Source organism: Oenanthe melanoleuca, chromosome 26, assembly GCF_029582105.1.
Source record: "Oenanthe melanoleuca isolate GR-GAL-2019-014 chromosome 26, OMel1.0, whole genome shotgun sequence".
In the NCBI taxonomy this organism is placed as follows: Eukaryota; Metazoa; Chordata; class Aves; order Passeriformes; family Muscicapidae; genus Oenanthe; species Oenanthe melanoleuca.
Window position 1 is genome coordinate 3,515,324 of NC_079359.1, and position 16,023 is coordinate 3,531,346.

General features: G+C 53.6%; 1 protein-coding gene across 2 annotated transcripts; it reads right to left on the bottom strand.

Moving 5' to 3' along the window:
- Positions 1-304: 304 nt before the first annotated feature.
- Positions 305-14,638, bottom strand: TBC1D22B (TBC1 domain family member 22B). 2 transcript variants are annotated; one of them, XM_056511365.1, is made up of 13 exons: positions 14,468-14,638; positions 10,730-10,786; positions 9,482-9,798; positions 8,514-8,693; positions 7,964-8,034; positions 7,443-7,571; positions 6,984-7,049; positions 5,999-6,113; positions 2,814-2,920; positions 2,437-2,512; positions 2,037-2,164; positions 1,719-1,814; positions 305-1,304 (listed from the first exon to the last, which is right to left on the bottom strand). In XM_056511365.1, exons 1-13 carry the CDS (start codon positions 14,521-14,523, stop codon positions 1,176-1,178), a joined length of 1,527 nt encoding a protein of 508 aa, XP_056367340.1. In that variant the 5' UTR covers positions 14,524-14,638; the 3' UTR covers positions 305-1,175. The 2 variants fall into 2 exon arrangements, with proteins under 2 accessions (XP_056367340.1, XP_056367341.1); XM_056511366.1 differs by lacking the exons at positions 10,730-10,786; positions 14,468-14,638 and adding an exon at positions 10,133-10,240.
- Positions 14,639-16,023: the final 1,385 nt, after the last annotated feature.

The following is a 16,023-nucleotide window of genomic DNA, read 5'->3' on the forward strand; positions in this document are numbered from 1 at the left end:
GGCTGTTAGAGCCAGCCCCTCCTGCAGTGCAGCCCCAGCACAGCCCTGCCCTGCAGGGCCTGGGGAGGCACTGCCAGCACTGCACACCCTGTGTCTGCAGTGGGCTCTCCCTTGCTGCTGCTGGGAGCTGCCATCTCCACTGCCCCAAGCCTGAGATGTTTCTGTCACACCTCAGGCAGAGCCAGGGCAGAAACCTCCCACCTCCAGAGGGTTCAAAACCCTGCAACAGCATAGCCAGGCATCCTTCTCAGGCGTGGGGAGGATGGGGAGAACAAGGGGTTCATGTTATAAATATAAAATCTGCTACAAAGAGAAGACATATATTGTACATCTTTGACCCATATACACAAGAACACAATATACACAGAACGTCTCAGAGGAGTGGGGACGTTGTCAGGAGGTTTTTGAGAGATGTTGTTCCCCTACCAGCACCCCCTCTGTGCCTTCCCCACACACTGCATGGGGCTGTACTCACAGAACATCAGTCACCAAAAGTTCCACCACGCTGGCACGTGTCATTCAGCTGTGTGTGGATGGAGTGGTCGTGCCCCGTGGTGCCTGCCCTGCTGCCCTGGGGGAGAGGTAGGTGAAGAGCATGGAGAGGAGGAGGGAGGGCAGGCACGAGGGACTCTCTTGGGGGGGGTCTCTGGACCCTTGGAGTGAAGGTAGGCCCTGAGAGAAACTTCTTGCCCTGCCACCCTGGTGGGGAAGGATTCTGCAGCCAGGCAGGTCTCTGATAAGGCATTTTCATCTGGGAGTTGGCGCGAGGTGTCAGAGAGGAGGGAGCGGATGGGGCAGCGCACGAGGTGCAGGGCAGCAGGAGGAGCAAAGCCAAAGTGCTCCCAGCCTGACAGGACCAGGACAGCAGTGGAGAGGACAGGAGGGCTTCGACTCCGGCTCAGTTTATCTGTAAAGCTTCCCCCATGTTCTCCCTCAGCCCCTCGGAGCCACCAGCACGGAGTGAAATACTGAGAGTCGTCAACATGGCACATCCAGCGCATGGAGTGGCAGACAGGCACACGTTCAGAGTTAAGACAAGAGTTCAGGTGAGCTTTGTACAGCAAGGAGCAGCTCCTGGCTGGAGTGTCCGAGGATTGGGATGACAAAAATGCCACAGTGATCAGATCAGGCCAGGACGAGGGGTGGGCACAGGAGGGAGGAGCCAGTTCGGGCCCCTATCGGCGGTAATGGTTTGGGGCATCTGCAAACATGTACTTGAGTCTGTAGGCTTCAGCCAGCAGCAGCCCAATCTCTTCATTACCCCAGTGTATCGTGGGCAGGTTTTGTAGCAACATCAAAAGGCCCTGGAAGAGGGGAAGATGCTCAGTTTGGAGAGGCTCAAGGCAGAGCACAGATCCAGTGAAGGGCTGGCCTGAGCAGTGGAAACAGTGCTCAGCAACTTTTGCTCATCACACTCACAGGTCTGAAAGGCTCAAGGAAAAAATCAAGATGTGCTTGGGTCTAGATTTGTACCAGGGGATCACCCCAAGCCCATTGCAATAAAGGGTGCTGTTACAGGGTTACAGCTGGCAAACACTGATGTTTGAACCCTCCTGTAGCTCAGCTCTCTGCTCTTATCACCAAGGCTCAAGTTACTTCTAGGCAAAGCTCCTGAGACTAGATGATCTTGGAGCAGCTCTGAGAGTTGTCTATGCCCACACTGGACCTCCCCTCTACTTCCCTTCCCCAGGGAATCACCCCTAACCTCAGGCTCTTACTTGGAAGTCTTCCTCATCCAGGATCTCCTTCCGCCACTTGATCAAGAAGGCAGCGCAGACGTACAGGTGGAAATGGGAGAATCCTTCTGGCTCTGACTGTGGGCAGCAAAACTCTGGGTGAGCTCCTGCAGCTCAGCTGCAGAACAACCCCCCAGATACACACAGATGTCCTACTGGGCCACCCTTCACCCAACTGGCTGTAACCACACTGCTTTGTTTCCCTCAGCACCCCCGCTGCTGCCAGGAGACCTCTATGGCCGTGGGGACAGGGACAGAGGGACAGTGGCAGCCAGGCAGGGGGTCAGGGGAGCCCCATACCTGGTAGGTGTCCCAGAGGCGGATGGTGCAGCGCAGGGGCAGCTCCCTCATCAGCAGGTTGTTCATCCAGCGAAAGGCAAACTGCAGGTACTCGACCTCGTACTTCCTAAAGTGATTATGTACCTGCTCTGAAACAGCACATTTCACTTACACACCTGGGGCTCACAGTGCCCCAGCTCCTGCACGCTGCTCACAGCACAGTGCCTTGCACACACTTTCAGGCTGAGACCTTTTCCTCCCAAATTCCTCCTCTCCTCACCCTGTGCTGTCACCAGGAGGTTTCTGGCTGGCCCTGCTCTGGTTCCATGAGTGCTCTAAGAAGTGTTTACCCCTGCCCTGAGGTTTTCCCAAAGGTCTCCCTCTGCAGTGACAAACCCAACCAGACTCCCGTGTCACCTACCATCAATCCTGCTGACCAGCTCCTCCAGGGCTTTCACCTTCTTCTGGATCCCTGGCTGTGCAAAGGTGTAATTGTCCTGTGGGGAGAGGCCCCGAGTCAGAAGCAGCAGCTTTAACAACAGTTAGAAATGATGGAGGCCAGGTCAGCACCTCCACAGGTGGGATGAGATTACCATGAGCCAAGGAGGTTCTTGAGCACCATGTCTGCCTGCTCTGAGTTCTCTGGTCAGGACAGGGCCACAGCACCCACCTCCCCAGCACTTCACTGACACATTTAGCTCCAGGAAGTAGCAAAATCTCCCTAATTCTGGAGCATGCAGAATACTCACCCAGACAGAGAGAGGGGACAAAGGAATTCCTGTGGCCCCAGAGGCTCACCTGGATCCCATCCAGCAGCTTGCTCATGCACCAGAAGCTGTCAGCTTCAATGCTCCGTAAAACATCCTGGGACAGGTTTGTCACATCAAAGTTTTCCACATCCTCCTCTGCAAAACAGAGAGGGAAGAGCATCAGGGAGATGGGGACACCAGGGACATGGGACAATCCCAGGGGCTTTGTCAGGCCAAAGCTTTGCAGGAGACACTGCAACACTCCCTGGGTGTTAGGGTGTGCCTGGCACAGTCACAGCATCCATGCACTCACCTGTTTCTCCAGCTGAGCTGAAGAACCCCAAAAGACTTGTTGGTCATACCCTGAACCCAGTGCAGCTCCCCAGCGATCCCACAGCACTTTTGCCATCCCTCTGGGACAAGGGCTGTGCAGGGACAAAGCTCTGGCACACTAAAACCCCTTCAGCCACAGCACACCTGCCCTGGGGGACAGCAGGTCTCTGCCAGCTGGGAGCACCACAGGGAGAACTGGGAGAGGGGAAACCTTCACTGCAGCCAGAAACCAGGGAAGGGAACACTGCCCATGGCCTGGGGCAGCACAAGGGAGCTGCCAGTTCCTGCTCCCAGCTGGGTTCATCAGGACCAAAGCACAGCACAGACACACAGCCCAGAGGCTGCAACCTTTGAGGGCTCATGAGGAAGAATTGCCAAAGCTTCAGAAACCTCTCTAGGAGATCAGGACCCTCAGGCATAGCTGCAACGACCCAAAAGCATGCAAAGATCTTCCTGGGCAGCAAAAAAGGCACTGAGTTAATCCTGCACAGGGACAGCTGGGCCATGAGGCAGACAGGGCTCAGCTTTGTGGGGTTTCTGCCTCTCCTGGAGCCCAGCTGGCAGGAGAGCCCCAGCAAACAGAAGCTGCCCCATGCATGGAAGAGCCTTGGTGTGGGGGAAGCAGAGATCTGTGCAAGTTTGCTTTTTAAACCTAAGCACAAGGGTCAGTGGCAGCTCTGTCCCCAAAGGGTTCTCACACAGTAAAAAAGGCTCCTTGCTTTACATGGGCTTGTGAAGCCCCAGGGTGTGTAAGGGAGAGATGCCTGAGGATGGAGTGACAGTGGTGCTGGCTGAGCTTGGAGCAGAATCAGCTGCTCCAAGCCAGGCTTGCCTTAACCTGGTGGCTGGAGGGGGAAACAGGCAGGGGAAGGCAGTGGGACCAAGGTCTCAAGGAGAGACAGTCAGGAGACACAGGTCTGCCCTCCTGGCTTGACTGACCCAGCAGCTCCCTCCTTTCCCTCCTTGGGAACAGAGCACCCACCACACTGCTGTCATGCCACTAAATCAGATCAAACTACAGGGCTAAGCTGGCCCATCTCCAATTACAGAGGCTCAGAAATCCTGGCAAGCATCTTTCATGTTCCTTGGAAAAAAGCAAGAGAAAAAGATTGAGCTCAGGGCTGGAGCCAGGCCACCCTCTTGGCTCAGACACTGCAGGCACTGCCACAGGCTGGGGAAAACCAGCACCAAGAGATCCTGCCTGGAGGAGCAAGGACAGAACCAACACTGCTCCCACCTGGGAGAGCTCAGCTCCAGAGCAAACTGCCAGCAGGAGCTTTGGGGACAAACAAGAGCTTAACCCACTAATCTCACAATCTTGTACTGCAGAAAGAGCAGCAAAGCTCTCTTCCAGCTGCACATCATCATCACCATCCAAAACTGTACCTCTGCTGCCTTCTCTACAGCCACTCTCATGTGGTCCAGGCAGGGAGAAAGGCAGGCAAAATCTGTTTAGTGTCCATCTCAGCCCTGCCCAGCTCCTCAGGGCCTGTCTGCAAAAGCAGGCAGAGAGGAGGCCCCAAATAATGACTTAAATCCTGTTGCAGAGGGGTTATGAGGGACTGACCATTGCCAGCTCTTCTCCATGGAAATTAAAGGGAATTACTGATTTGTCTTTGACTCTACACAGACCAGGGAGCAGGTAGCCACCACCACAGCTTGTGGCCTAATGGCTGCCTTTGAATGCCAGGCTATGGAGACAGAAGGGCTGTTATTGCTTGGCCAAATTCAGCACAACTGCTCCCCTGAAAAGGAGTTTTTCCCTGCAACCCAAGTTTCAGAGAGAGCTGGAAACAGGAAGGCCACATTCAGAGAGGAAGCTTTAATCAGGGGTGAGAACAGCCCTGGAGGATGGTGAGAAGCACAAACCCAGCACAGCCAACAGGGCCAATGCAGCATGAACTCTGCTGCCACATGCAGGGAGAGCTAATCCCTGACACCCAACAGGCTGCAGGAAGGCCCAGCAGGTACCCACAGGCAGCTCTGAGGATTCACACCAGCTCCATCACAGCCACACTTGGTGCCTTCTCCTTTGCACTTCCCAGGGATCCCTGCCCTCACTGGCTGCCTCACTGGCCAACAAAGTGGCACAGCAGAGGCAGATCAATACTAGTTTATAAAGCCTTAGGCTTTCACTCACTTCAACTTTTTGGATCAGACCTTAAAAATATTTATTCAACAGGATTTCTGTCACTAATACATTCTTATAAATTCCTTTTTTTCTACTATTTACAGTGAACACTAAGAGCCTTTAAACACAGGGATTATGACATCCTAGCATTAATGTCAACTCCAAAACACAGCTAGAGCCAGAGAAAGAATAAAAACACTATGGGTGGAAAGGACTTGATCTCCAGCTAAAAGCAAGTGGCTGACAAGAAATCCAGAAGCAGCAGGGAGAAGCCAGTTTGCTTTCAGAAACTCTCAGTTTGAAAAACACACCTGTACTAGCAAGCAAGGGAGGGAATCTGTATTTAAACAGTTTATTTTACATTCTCAGCAGGGTCTCTTTAACTTCACTCATTCCTCCTAGAGCAGGAACTGCCTGCCAAGTCCAAGCTTTGAGAGCAAGACCCTCCTCCAACTCTGTGTATCAGGGCTTTGCCTGAGCTCCCTCAGTGCCCAGATCCCATTGCCCTGCAAGCTGTGAGGTTGTTAAGTGCATTGAAATGCAAACCCACCCTTAGCACTTCACCTTCCGTGGGGCTCAGCAAGATTATGAAGCTGAAGTCAATTCAGCCAGGGAGCAGAGATACTGTACTAAAATACAACTCCAGCCCGGCACTCTGAAAGAAGAGCACAATATCCCCTCATCCAGCAGAGCAGGTTTTCCTCATGCCAGCATTTCACACCTCTTCAAACCCCACTTCAGGAGTGCTTAGAGCAGCAAGTGTCACTTACCCACGTGCTCAGAGAGGAACACAACAAAGAACGGGGTGACCAGGTCATTGATGCCCTGCACATAGCCGCTGGCTGGGTGGCGAATGGCCCAGATAAACAGGATTCTCTCAAAAATCTAGGGAAGAACCAGGGAAAGCAGGTACCTGCATTAGCCATGCACAAAGGGAAGGCAGAAAAGCATAACTGCTAAGCTCGGGGAGTGCAGACCATGCACTGACAAACTCTTCAGCAGCAGTAAGGGAATGTTAGAAGCATAAAAGTCCTAGGAGAGACTCCTGTGTCACCCACAGATCCCACACACAGACAAGACAGTCCAGGCTCCTCATCAAAACCTCTGCCTGAAGAAATGCAAACCCAACTTTTCAAGACCCAGACAGCTTAATATCCACAGGACATGCCTCATGGCAGAGCAGCCTCTTGGCTGAACATCAGGTGGGAAGATGAAGTATCAGCACAGTAATTCCAGAAAAACACCACAGATCAGGACACTCCCCAGCAGGGCAGCCTCCCCCACAACAAGCAGCATTCCCAGACTGCCCCAACTCCCTGGACACCATGCTCTGACACACACACACACACCCTGAGCTTGTTTCCAGAGAGGAGAGGTGCCCTCACCTCCTGGCCACCTCTTGAACCCATCCTTGCCCAGGTTTCTCCCATAAAAGAGGTTTTGAAGCACAACAGAACTACCTTGTGTTCTGGTTCAAACACCTTCAGTTTGTCTCAAAACAAAACCTTCAGGTTTTTTACCAGCTCTTGGCTACATCTTGCCAAAGAAGAGATCACCTCATAACCTCCAAGCTCCAAGTCTGATGTCTTTCAGAAACATGGGACAAGACCAGACAGTTCCAGGAGGTATTTGCATCAGGAGCCGTCAGGCAGGGAAGTTTCCCCACAAAGTTCACTCCCAAGGAGCAGTGCTGGCCTCACCCCACACACACATCCCATGGCAAACGCAGGGCAGCAGCTTCACCACCCCTCTTACCTCCTGGACAAGTGGCTGCTGGAAGAGGGGAATGAGTGGGTTGGTCCTTGGAATGTCAATGTGGATCTGCAAAAGAAGGTGGGTTATACACACCAGCTGTGCTTTCCAGGGACACAATAACTTGTCACAGGCTAACAGAGGGGAATCCACCACCAGTGTTCCCCCAGGCAAGAGCTGACAAGCACAGTGAAGGCTATAGATGACAGCTGCACTGAGAAAATCATCTACAGTTATCTGCTCATATACAGGCAGGTAGTTCAGAGCTGAAATTTAGTATTAGATCAAGTTTGGAAAAGCTTAAACTAACAATGGCAGAACCATGGTGCCTTTCCCCCAAAGAGAAAACTCCCAGCTACAGCTAGAGCAAGTCCTGGCATGACCCCAGCCACGGGGACAAGCAGCAGCAGGAGACAGGAGAGGGCTGCAGCCAAAGCAGAAGGGCAGGAGGAGGGCTCCTACCTGTCTGTAGGTGTCCTGGTGGTGCTCCTCGTTCCGGGAGTCGTAGTACTGCTGGATGAAGCCGAAGTACTCCTCCCTTTTCCTCTGCAGGGTCAGCTTGCGGCGCTCCGAGTTGGCAGGGAGATAACCCTGCAGTGGGAAACCCAGCTCAGGGCAGCTCTGCCTCCCCAGCCCTGACATCCTGCCAGCTCTGCACCCACAAACATCAGGCACACAGCTCAGCAGCTGGGGAAAGCCTGCCTGCAATTTGGCCTTCCCAGCCCCTGATCTTGAAGTAATCCAACTTCATCAGATTCAGTTCCCCAAAAGAGAGTGAACCACCCAGCCCCCACACCTTTGGGCTTTGAGCTCAAAGAGGAGGCAGCAAGGGCACTCCCTGATCAAAAAACCCTACAGCTCACCTGGAAGCTGGGCACTGGGCACACACAAGCAAAGCTGGCTATGGGACACAGGGAGGTGCAGGAGGTGTCCCTGAGTGGCAAGTCCTCCCAGACTGTGGTGTCCCAGCTCCCAGTACTTACTGACAGCAGTCTCCAGGTCACAGGCCGCACCTCTCTGGGCACTCCAGGCCAGCTGCATTTTCTCAGCTCATCTGCAAACGGACAGTGGTGGCAATGGATTAGATCCTAGGCACGTCCAGGCACCACTACACCTAGAAGGAGAGGAAAGCCCAGTCTGCTCCTGCAGGCTCTGGAGACAATGAGCCTCCAGGAAGGCTCCCACACTAGCAATGACTGGGGATGTGGGTCTGCTGCAAGGAGAGGAGAGATGATTTCAGCCCAGCTTGGGGACAGAACTGGGAGCTGCAGGGTCACCAATATGCCAGGGCCTGAGTTCTCATGCAGAGCCCAACAGCCCCCAGTGACCCCAACCAACATGTGCAAGATGCAGAACGATTAGGGACAGTCAGGGAGGGGTTGGAGGACATCAGCATCTGCCAACAGAGTAATTCCTGCACACACCCACCTGGTACAACTGCAGGCAATGATTTTTTCCAGACATGCTGCAGGTAGCAGGGCCCCTCTGCCCTCCCCTGCCCACCCAGAGGCCCCCTCACCCTGCCCCACTCACCCAGGTCGGTGTTGTGGCTGGACAGGAGCTGCCGGAACTTCTCCAGGCGCGTTTTCTCCCGCACGGTCATGGGCGGAGCCCCGGAGGCGTTTTGGTCAGAAATCCGAGCCACCAGGGGAATGACAGGCCGGAGGGGGAGGGACTGCTGCTTCTGCAGGGGGCTCCGCACACAGGACTCCTCTGGCAAGGAGCAGAGGCTGCACTGAGCTGGGGTAGGAGCTCCCCATCTCCATCCCCACCTCACTCCCCAGCCACTGTCACACCCTGCACATTGCCCCTTCTGCTCCTCAGCACCACTGAACAGCATCGCTGGCCCACTCCAATGCATCAGCAGCTCGCAGGCATCTGCTGTGACTCTTCCACCACTTCCCCCCATCTCTGCCTCCTTTTCTTCCTCCTGCATCCAGACACCTGGCTGCAAGTGGATCAGGCTTCCCTCTGCATGTGGGGAGGACACAGGAGACAAGGCAGAACTGATGTTCAGATCTGCTCTGCTCTCCAGATCCAACCCAAATCAAGCTAATTGCCAGGACAGAGAGAGGAGCTGATGGGCTGCCAGTGCCATCTCCTGAGGTACTCACTGCACAGGCAGAGCTTGGGCTGCTGCCCAAGCTGTGTCAACACAACCTCACCCAGACCTTTGCTAAGAGCAGCACACCAAACCACAGTGGAAACAGAGAGTGAACAAGTCCCAACAAGAACTGAACACATCTAAAACTGACTTAACACCCAGAACATGGAATACTCTGGGGCAGACATGCCTGTGTGCAGGATATTGAGCAGCTGAGGACACAAGCATTAAAGCCAGGCCTCTGAAAATGGCTCTCCGGATACCAGAAGGAAGAAAAAGCCTGTTGTGTTCACAGGTTGTGCCACAGCCTCTTGCCCACACTGGGAGTAGCAACAAGCAGTTTGTTCAGTGGCCAAGTAAGAGAGCACTGGAGCAGGAGGCTGCTGCTGGCTCTTACCAGAGGTCCTGGAGAGCTGGGCCTCGCTGCTGGACTTGATGACCTTGCAGTTGGTGGGCAGCTCACTCAGGGCAGGCTGGCAGCGCTCGGGCTTCACCCGCAGCTTGCTGTGGTTCTCCAGAACCTGGGCTGCCGTGGCCTTGGCCACTTTAGAGTTCAGAGTTTGCAAAGAGGAGGATGAGGAGGAGGAGAAGTCCTCGTCTTCGTCATCGCCGATGTCCCAGGCGTCGCTGGTGCTGCGAGCGAACTCGTGGAAGCTGGAGGCCTTCTTGCTTTTCATGGGCAGCCCAGGGGCCTTGGAGCGCTCCTTGATGAAGCTGGAGCAGGAACAGGATCAGAGCCCTGCTCTGGGGGAGGTCATTGCCCTTCCTTTCCCCACACTCCACTCAGCCAATCCCTTCCTGCAGCTTCCCTGTTCCTCCTCCAGACCTAAGGAATATGTGAAGTCTCTCTGGGCTGCCCACTGCCAGGAGTGGCTGTCACAGGCTGCTGTGACAGCAGGCTCAGGGGCCACAGTGGCAGCACACAGCTGGAGAGGTGCCAGCCTTCCTGCCTCAGAAGGGCAAAGGAGAGACAGGTACAATTCCTCCAGCTCTGTCTTACCCACCCCACACAAAACAGGTACATGAACACCCAATAAAAAAGTCTTGCCTGGAGAACCTGGAGAGAGGCATGTCAGGGGGAGACAGAGCAGGTCTCCTTCCATGGACACTCCCAAAACAGCTGCAGTTGTTCCCAGCAGCCAGACCAGCCTGGGTCTTTCCTCAGGCACAGAAGGAATTTACTCTTAAGCTCCAGGAGCCAAAGTCCACCACCTGAAGCAGGGAACTTTCACCACTACACAGCATGGGACAGGGACAAGGAGGCAGCTCAGACCAGGAATTCTGCCTTTTCCTGCTGGGAAGGCTGCTGCAGTTCTCCAGCCTTGTAGCTGCTTTACCTCCCTTTCCCTTAATTCCTCCAGCTCCAAAGAGGAGCAGAAGGATCAGACACTGCTGGGGAAAAAAAAAAAAAATCTGTTTCCTTTGATGTGGGTGTTACTGTATGGATTTCTGGCCATAAAGGGCACCAGCAGATAAGCTCTCCCTGGATGCTTTCCTAGAGCTCAAGGCAGCACCACACCCCACTGCTGTCCTTTTTTATTGCACTATCACAGTGCCAGGGATGCTGGAGACCTCACCTACTGCAGAGCTGAGCCCCAAACCTGCCAGGCCTTGTGGCCTGCATCTCCAGCAGACAAACACTTACTTTTTGGTGAGCCTGGAATCCAGTGGAGGATGCTGTGCTCCATAGACAGGCTGAATGCTGCAGCAAGGGGAAAAGAAAAAAACCCAAGTTGCTGTAAAAAGAGGTCTCAGCCTGAACTGGGGTCACACTTTTTGCCTGCTATTGGGAACTGATTAAAAGACCAAAAGCAGCTTCAAAAACCTTCAAAGTTACAAGCCTTAGATTCAAAATGCCAAATGCTGATGAAGATTTGTTCTTTGCAGTAGCAAAGAGAAGCCTTGTTTAAACTCTTAGGCCTGGTCCAGCCTGAGTTGGGGTTTGAGATCTGCTCTTTCCTGCACCACCAGCTCACTCCACATGACCACGTGTCTCAGCCTGCCTGCTGCACACACTGACACCTGTTCTCTTTCCCAGTTTGGGGAACTCACCCTCCCAGGCCCTGTGGGACAGGGAAGGACTCCAGGCAGTGACACTGGGGCTCCTCCATAAATGTACTTCAGGGTCTGAAGCCCATGCTGGCCCTCAGGATCACAGCCAGTGCCACGGAGGAGGAATGCCTGGCACAGCACGTGGCTTGACTCTGGTCCAAATCCTGGTTTAATCAACTACTTCCTGTGTGGCCTGAAATGAGTCACCACATCTTCATCCCTGCTTCCTTGGGACTGTGGGACAAGGAGCCTGAGGGCTCCAGGCCCTACCTGGGGAGCATCACCTCAGAGAGAAGCTACCAAAAACATGCTCATCACTGTTTTTACAGACCCTGGAGGTGAGACAGGGATCCTGAGTTATCACCTGCACTGGAGGAACTATTCACAGCCACCCCACCCTGGAAAACAACCTCTGGAAAACAAGTCATGCAATGCCATGGCAGAGACAAAGGCCCTTTCAGAGCTGGCACACAAGGAACAAGTTCTCTTGGGTCAATAGAGCTGGCCTGGTTTCTAGGAGCTGCAGATGGTGCCCAGCAGTAAAACCAGCAGAGCCCAGCCTTGGAGGAGAGGGATGGCAGCCTAGTGCAGCTGGGAACAAGCTGAGGATGCACAGGCAGCAGATCCAGCTGGCAGGGGAGAGATGCAGAGAGCCAGGGCAGAGACTGGAAACAACCACAGCACAGAGAGACCCTGGTGGAGCAGCCCAGCTAGGGGTGGGCTCACCACTGCAGTGGCTGTCCCTCGTGGCTGGAAGTGCTCACTGAGTTTATCCATCCAGGATTAAGCCTAGCACAGAGTGTGATGACTAATGAGCAGCTGGAAGTCAGGACAGCAATTAAGCAGAGGCATCTCCAGGGGTGGACATAGCAAAGAGATGATGAGGAGGAAGAAGAAGAAGAAGCCCTCCAGATCAGCATTGCTTCCCAGTGACTTGTGGCAGCTCCCTGCAGGACAGGAACCAGCAGAGCCTCTCCCATGGCCAAGACCAAACTCACACTGTCCCAGGATATCCAGCACAAGATTCCTCCTCCCTGCCAGGGACCCACAGGCTGCCAGTGGGGACCTGCCTCCATTCACCTGGGAAGGCCTGGACCACACAAGAGCAATGAAGGATGTGTGCTAGAGAGAGGAGGGGATGTGGCAGCCAGTGCTGGGGGAGGAAACCTTCTCCTGGGGCTCTGAATCAATGTTTGATACAATGGCACAGGGTTCCAGCTCCACACAGCTCTTTTTAAAGTTTTACAACCTAGACATTCCCAGACAAAGAATCTCAAGCTGACCTAAGCTGTGCTCCCAGCTCGAGTGGACAGGTCCCCTGTTCTGTCCCAGTTTAAACTCTTTGGCACAGGCATTTCCTGTTGCCTGGATGTTCAGTGCAGGGTACAAGGGGTGACCAATGGTGTGAGGTGCAAGGGCTGTGTGACACCTCACAGGATCATCACAGGGTGTGGGCTATTGACACTGCAGCAGAGCACAGCCATGAAACACCACTGCCCCTCTGGGCACAACACATTTACTTCCAGCAGGCTGTTTCTCCCTTTTTAAAACAGCAGTTAAATAACCCCTGCTGACCCTGGCTGCCCATCTCTATAAAGAGCAAGGAATAAACAACACATCACAGAGGACAACACACCAGAGTACTCAGCCAACACATCCCTAGAAAATTAACCAGGCACAGAATTACCAGTGCAAAAACCACAAGACAGCAGTGGAAAACCAAAACAGTATTTACCAGTTCTAAACCTAGACCTAAAATCCACCCTAAATCTACAGGGACCAAATGCTAATAAACTTTATTACCAAATAAGAGCTAATACAACTAAGTGACCAAATGCACAAAGTGTCATGGAAAAGGAAGCCAACACAGCATCCAAGTCCCTGCAAAGCCTCCCTCTGCCAGATTGTCAGGGAAAACAAAGGAGAGAGCCAAGAATCTGAACAGGAGAGTCTCTCAAAGCTCAGATGAAAAAGAAGAAAGGGGGGTCGATGTCTAGTGACCATGGATGCAGCACATCCCACCTCCACCCTCTGGGGCAGGCTGCTGAAGAGCTGCTGGTGACTGTGCCTGGAAACAAGCAGCACACAGGAGGTAACAGGGCTCCTGGATCCAGGAGATCTGCCAAGCAGGCAGTGAGGAGAAGGAGAGAACTCTGCCAAAAAGTTCCCGATGCAGAGTGTCACAGGCTGCCGGCCAGACCGGTTCACCTGGTTTCAGCTTTCCAAGGCAAAGCTCAGAAATCACCAAATGCAGAGAGGGGCTGTCCAGGACCACCAGCTGAGAGCATGGCTGAGAGCTTCGGGTAAGAGACAGGAGCAGCTGGAAATAACCCAGGGAAAGCACAGGATTTTCCTCCCACAGGAGCAGCACAGGAGGAACAGAGAGCTCCTTGCCCTTTGTTTACCACAGACATGGATTGTCCAGCCAACCTGAAGGAGTTGCACAGTGACAAGCAGATGAGTGAAAGCACATTAGGAGGAGATTTTTAACTGGCCCAGCAGGATTTAGAGCCAACTAAGCATTTCAGTCTGCACCCATACCCCAGGAGGCGAAGGGCAGGGTTCAGATAAGGCAAATGAGAGCAAAAGTGAGGAGCACCAGGCAAGAAAAGCACTTCAGAGAGCCTCCACAGAGGCTGATGCTCTCTTTCCATGTCTTTCCTTGCTCCCAAGGTGCTGTAGGGAGCCTCCCCTCCATCAACACCAGCCTCTTCTTCCTACACACCATGTCAATCCCACATTTCATTTGTTTCTCCCATCCCTGAGTGAGTAAAAGTGCCCTGAGAGGAACCAGGACACGACAGCCAGAGGAACTGAGGCAGGGTCTCAAGCAGAGCCCCCCAGTCCATCCTCCCGAGCAGAGGGCACTGGGGGCTCCATGCCTTATCAGGGACACCCCTGGGGACAGAGCTGCTGCCACCCAAGGTGCCACCTCTAAGGACTTCGGGCAGGACGAGTTTTCTTCAGGGTCTGCGGAAAGGAAGGTGGCACAGCCCTGGCTCTGAGAGCTCCCCAAGGCACCGTGATCCCTCCTTTCCCACGGGGGCACACAGGGGCCCCGCAGCCCCCACACCGCCGGCCTTGTCCTGCAGTGAGGGAGCAGCGCTCACCCACCCCGCGCCCTGTACATCAAACCCTCTACAGCAAACCCCGACCCCCAGCCCGGGGCGGCCCTGGCATCCCCCTACTGCAGGAAGGAACCCCGGGCCCCCATCAGCCGGGACAGATCCTCCTGTATCCCCGAGCCCTCAGAAGCCGCCTGGTGACAGCTCCTTCCCCAGGCAGAGCGCGGGGGGCGCGGCCCTCGCACCCCTTCCTTCCCCGGGCTCACCTGCCCGGCAGCTTGGCGCTCCGCTTCCAGAACTGCCTGCCGCTCTCGGCCGCCATGGCTGCGGGCGGGGCGGGCCCGGCGGGCCGGCCAGCCCGCGAGCGGGCAGCGGGGACCCCGGGCGGCCGGCCCCCGGCGCGGCGCGGGGCGCGGAGCAAAGCGCGGCCCCGCTGCCGCCTCAGGGCCGCCCGCCCGCAGCCCGCCGCGCCGCCATCTTGCCTCCGGGCGGGCCCGGCGCCGCCATTGGTCGCTGCGCGCGAGGTGTCGCGGATCCACCAATCAGAGGCTGGCACTGCTGTGACGTAAGAAGAGAGGCGGGGCTTGTTGCACTGGCGAGGCGGGAGAGACCATGGGGGGCGCGGGGGGGGGCGCGGGGCGGCACCACCCGGATCCTGCCGGGGGGGGGGCCGAGAGACATTTTCTGGGATTTTGGGATTTCTGCTTTTCCAGGGAATTCCAGACTCGGAATCCCACTCGCCTCTCGTGTGGCGTTTTACGTCCGGTCAATTGGCTGCTTCGGTCTGACACAGGAGCTGTTTCTGTTCAGACTTTTCGAATTAAAAAAATTAATTAAATAAAAGATTGGCTTAAGGCAGCGTGGCATTTTCTGCACCAGACGCTATTATTTGTCTTCTTTTTATTTATATTGCATAAAGCCCATAAATAGTGCTCCAGATTGGCGTAACATCTCTCATATTATTACTAATATTCTTCACCCCACTTACTCCCATATGGAGCACTGAAGAATTATTAATGAGTGATTATGCTAATATTCTATTGTATATGCAAATTAGGCGACAAAAATTTTTCCCACTGCCACTCATAGCCAATACATAACAGCAGCACAAAGAACTGCAAAATAAAGCAAAAATAAATGAAAAACAAAAAACCACACATATACAAAAGAGAATGGCATATAGAGTCAAAACCCAAACCAATTAAAAAAATTAAAAAGCCATCAACTGCTCCAGGACCATCAAGAACAAACCAGAAACAGAGTCCCAGCCTGGAACTGGCTTCTTCCACATTTCAGCTCTCTGTGGTCTGGGTATCCACAGTCTATCTACCTTTCTAATATCTACTTTCTATTCCTCTCTCTATTTATAGCTTTTGTATCTAGTTTTTATTGTCTACTTTCTATTCAGTTTGTTATTTATCTTTCTAGTACCCACTTCCTATCCTTCCTTTCATTCATGTTTCTGGTATGTACATTTTATTTTACTTTTTAATGTCTTTCAATTCACCTGGCTATTGATCTTTCAGGTATCTACTTTCTACTCATCTTGATACTTCTCTTTCTAGTCTAAATTGCTAGGGTTGAGGTTTGAGTTAGGTTTGGTATTAGGGTCAAGGTTAGGGTTGGATTTAAGGGTTAGGGGTTAGGATTTAGCATTTGGTATTAGGGTTAAGGTTAGGATTAGGTTTGAGGGTTAGGGGTGAGGATTTAGGGCTTAGTTTTAGGTGTGAGATTAGGGTTAGGTTTTAGGGTTAGGGACAGGTTTATGCTTAGTGGTTAGGGTCAGGGGATGTGGTTAGATTTAGGATCAGGGTTAGGTGAT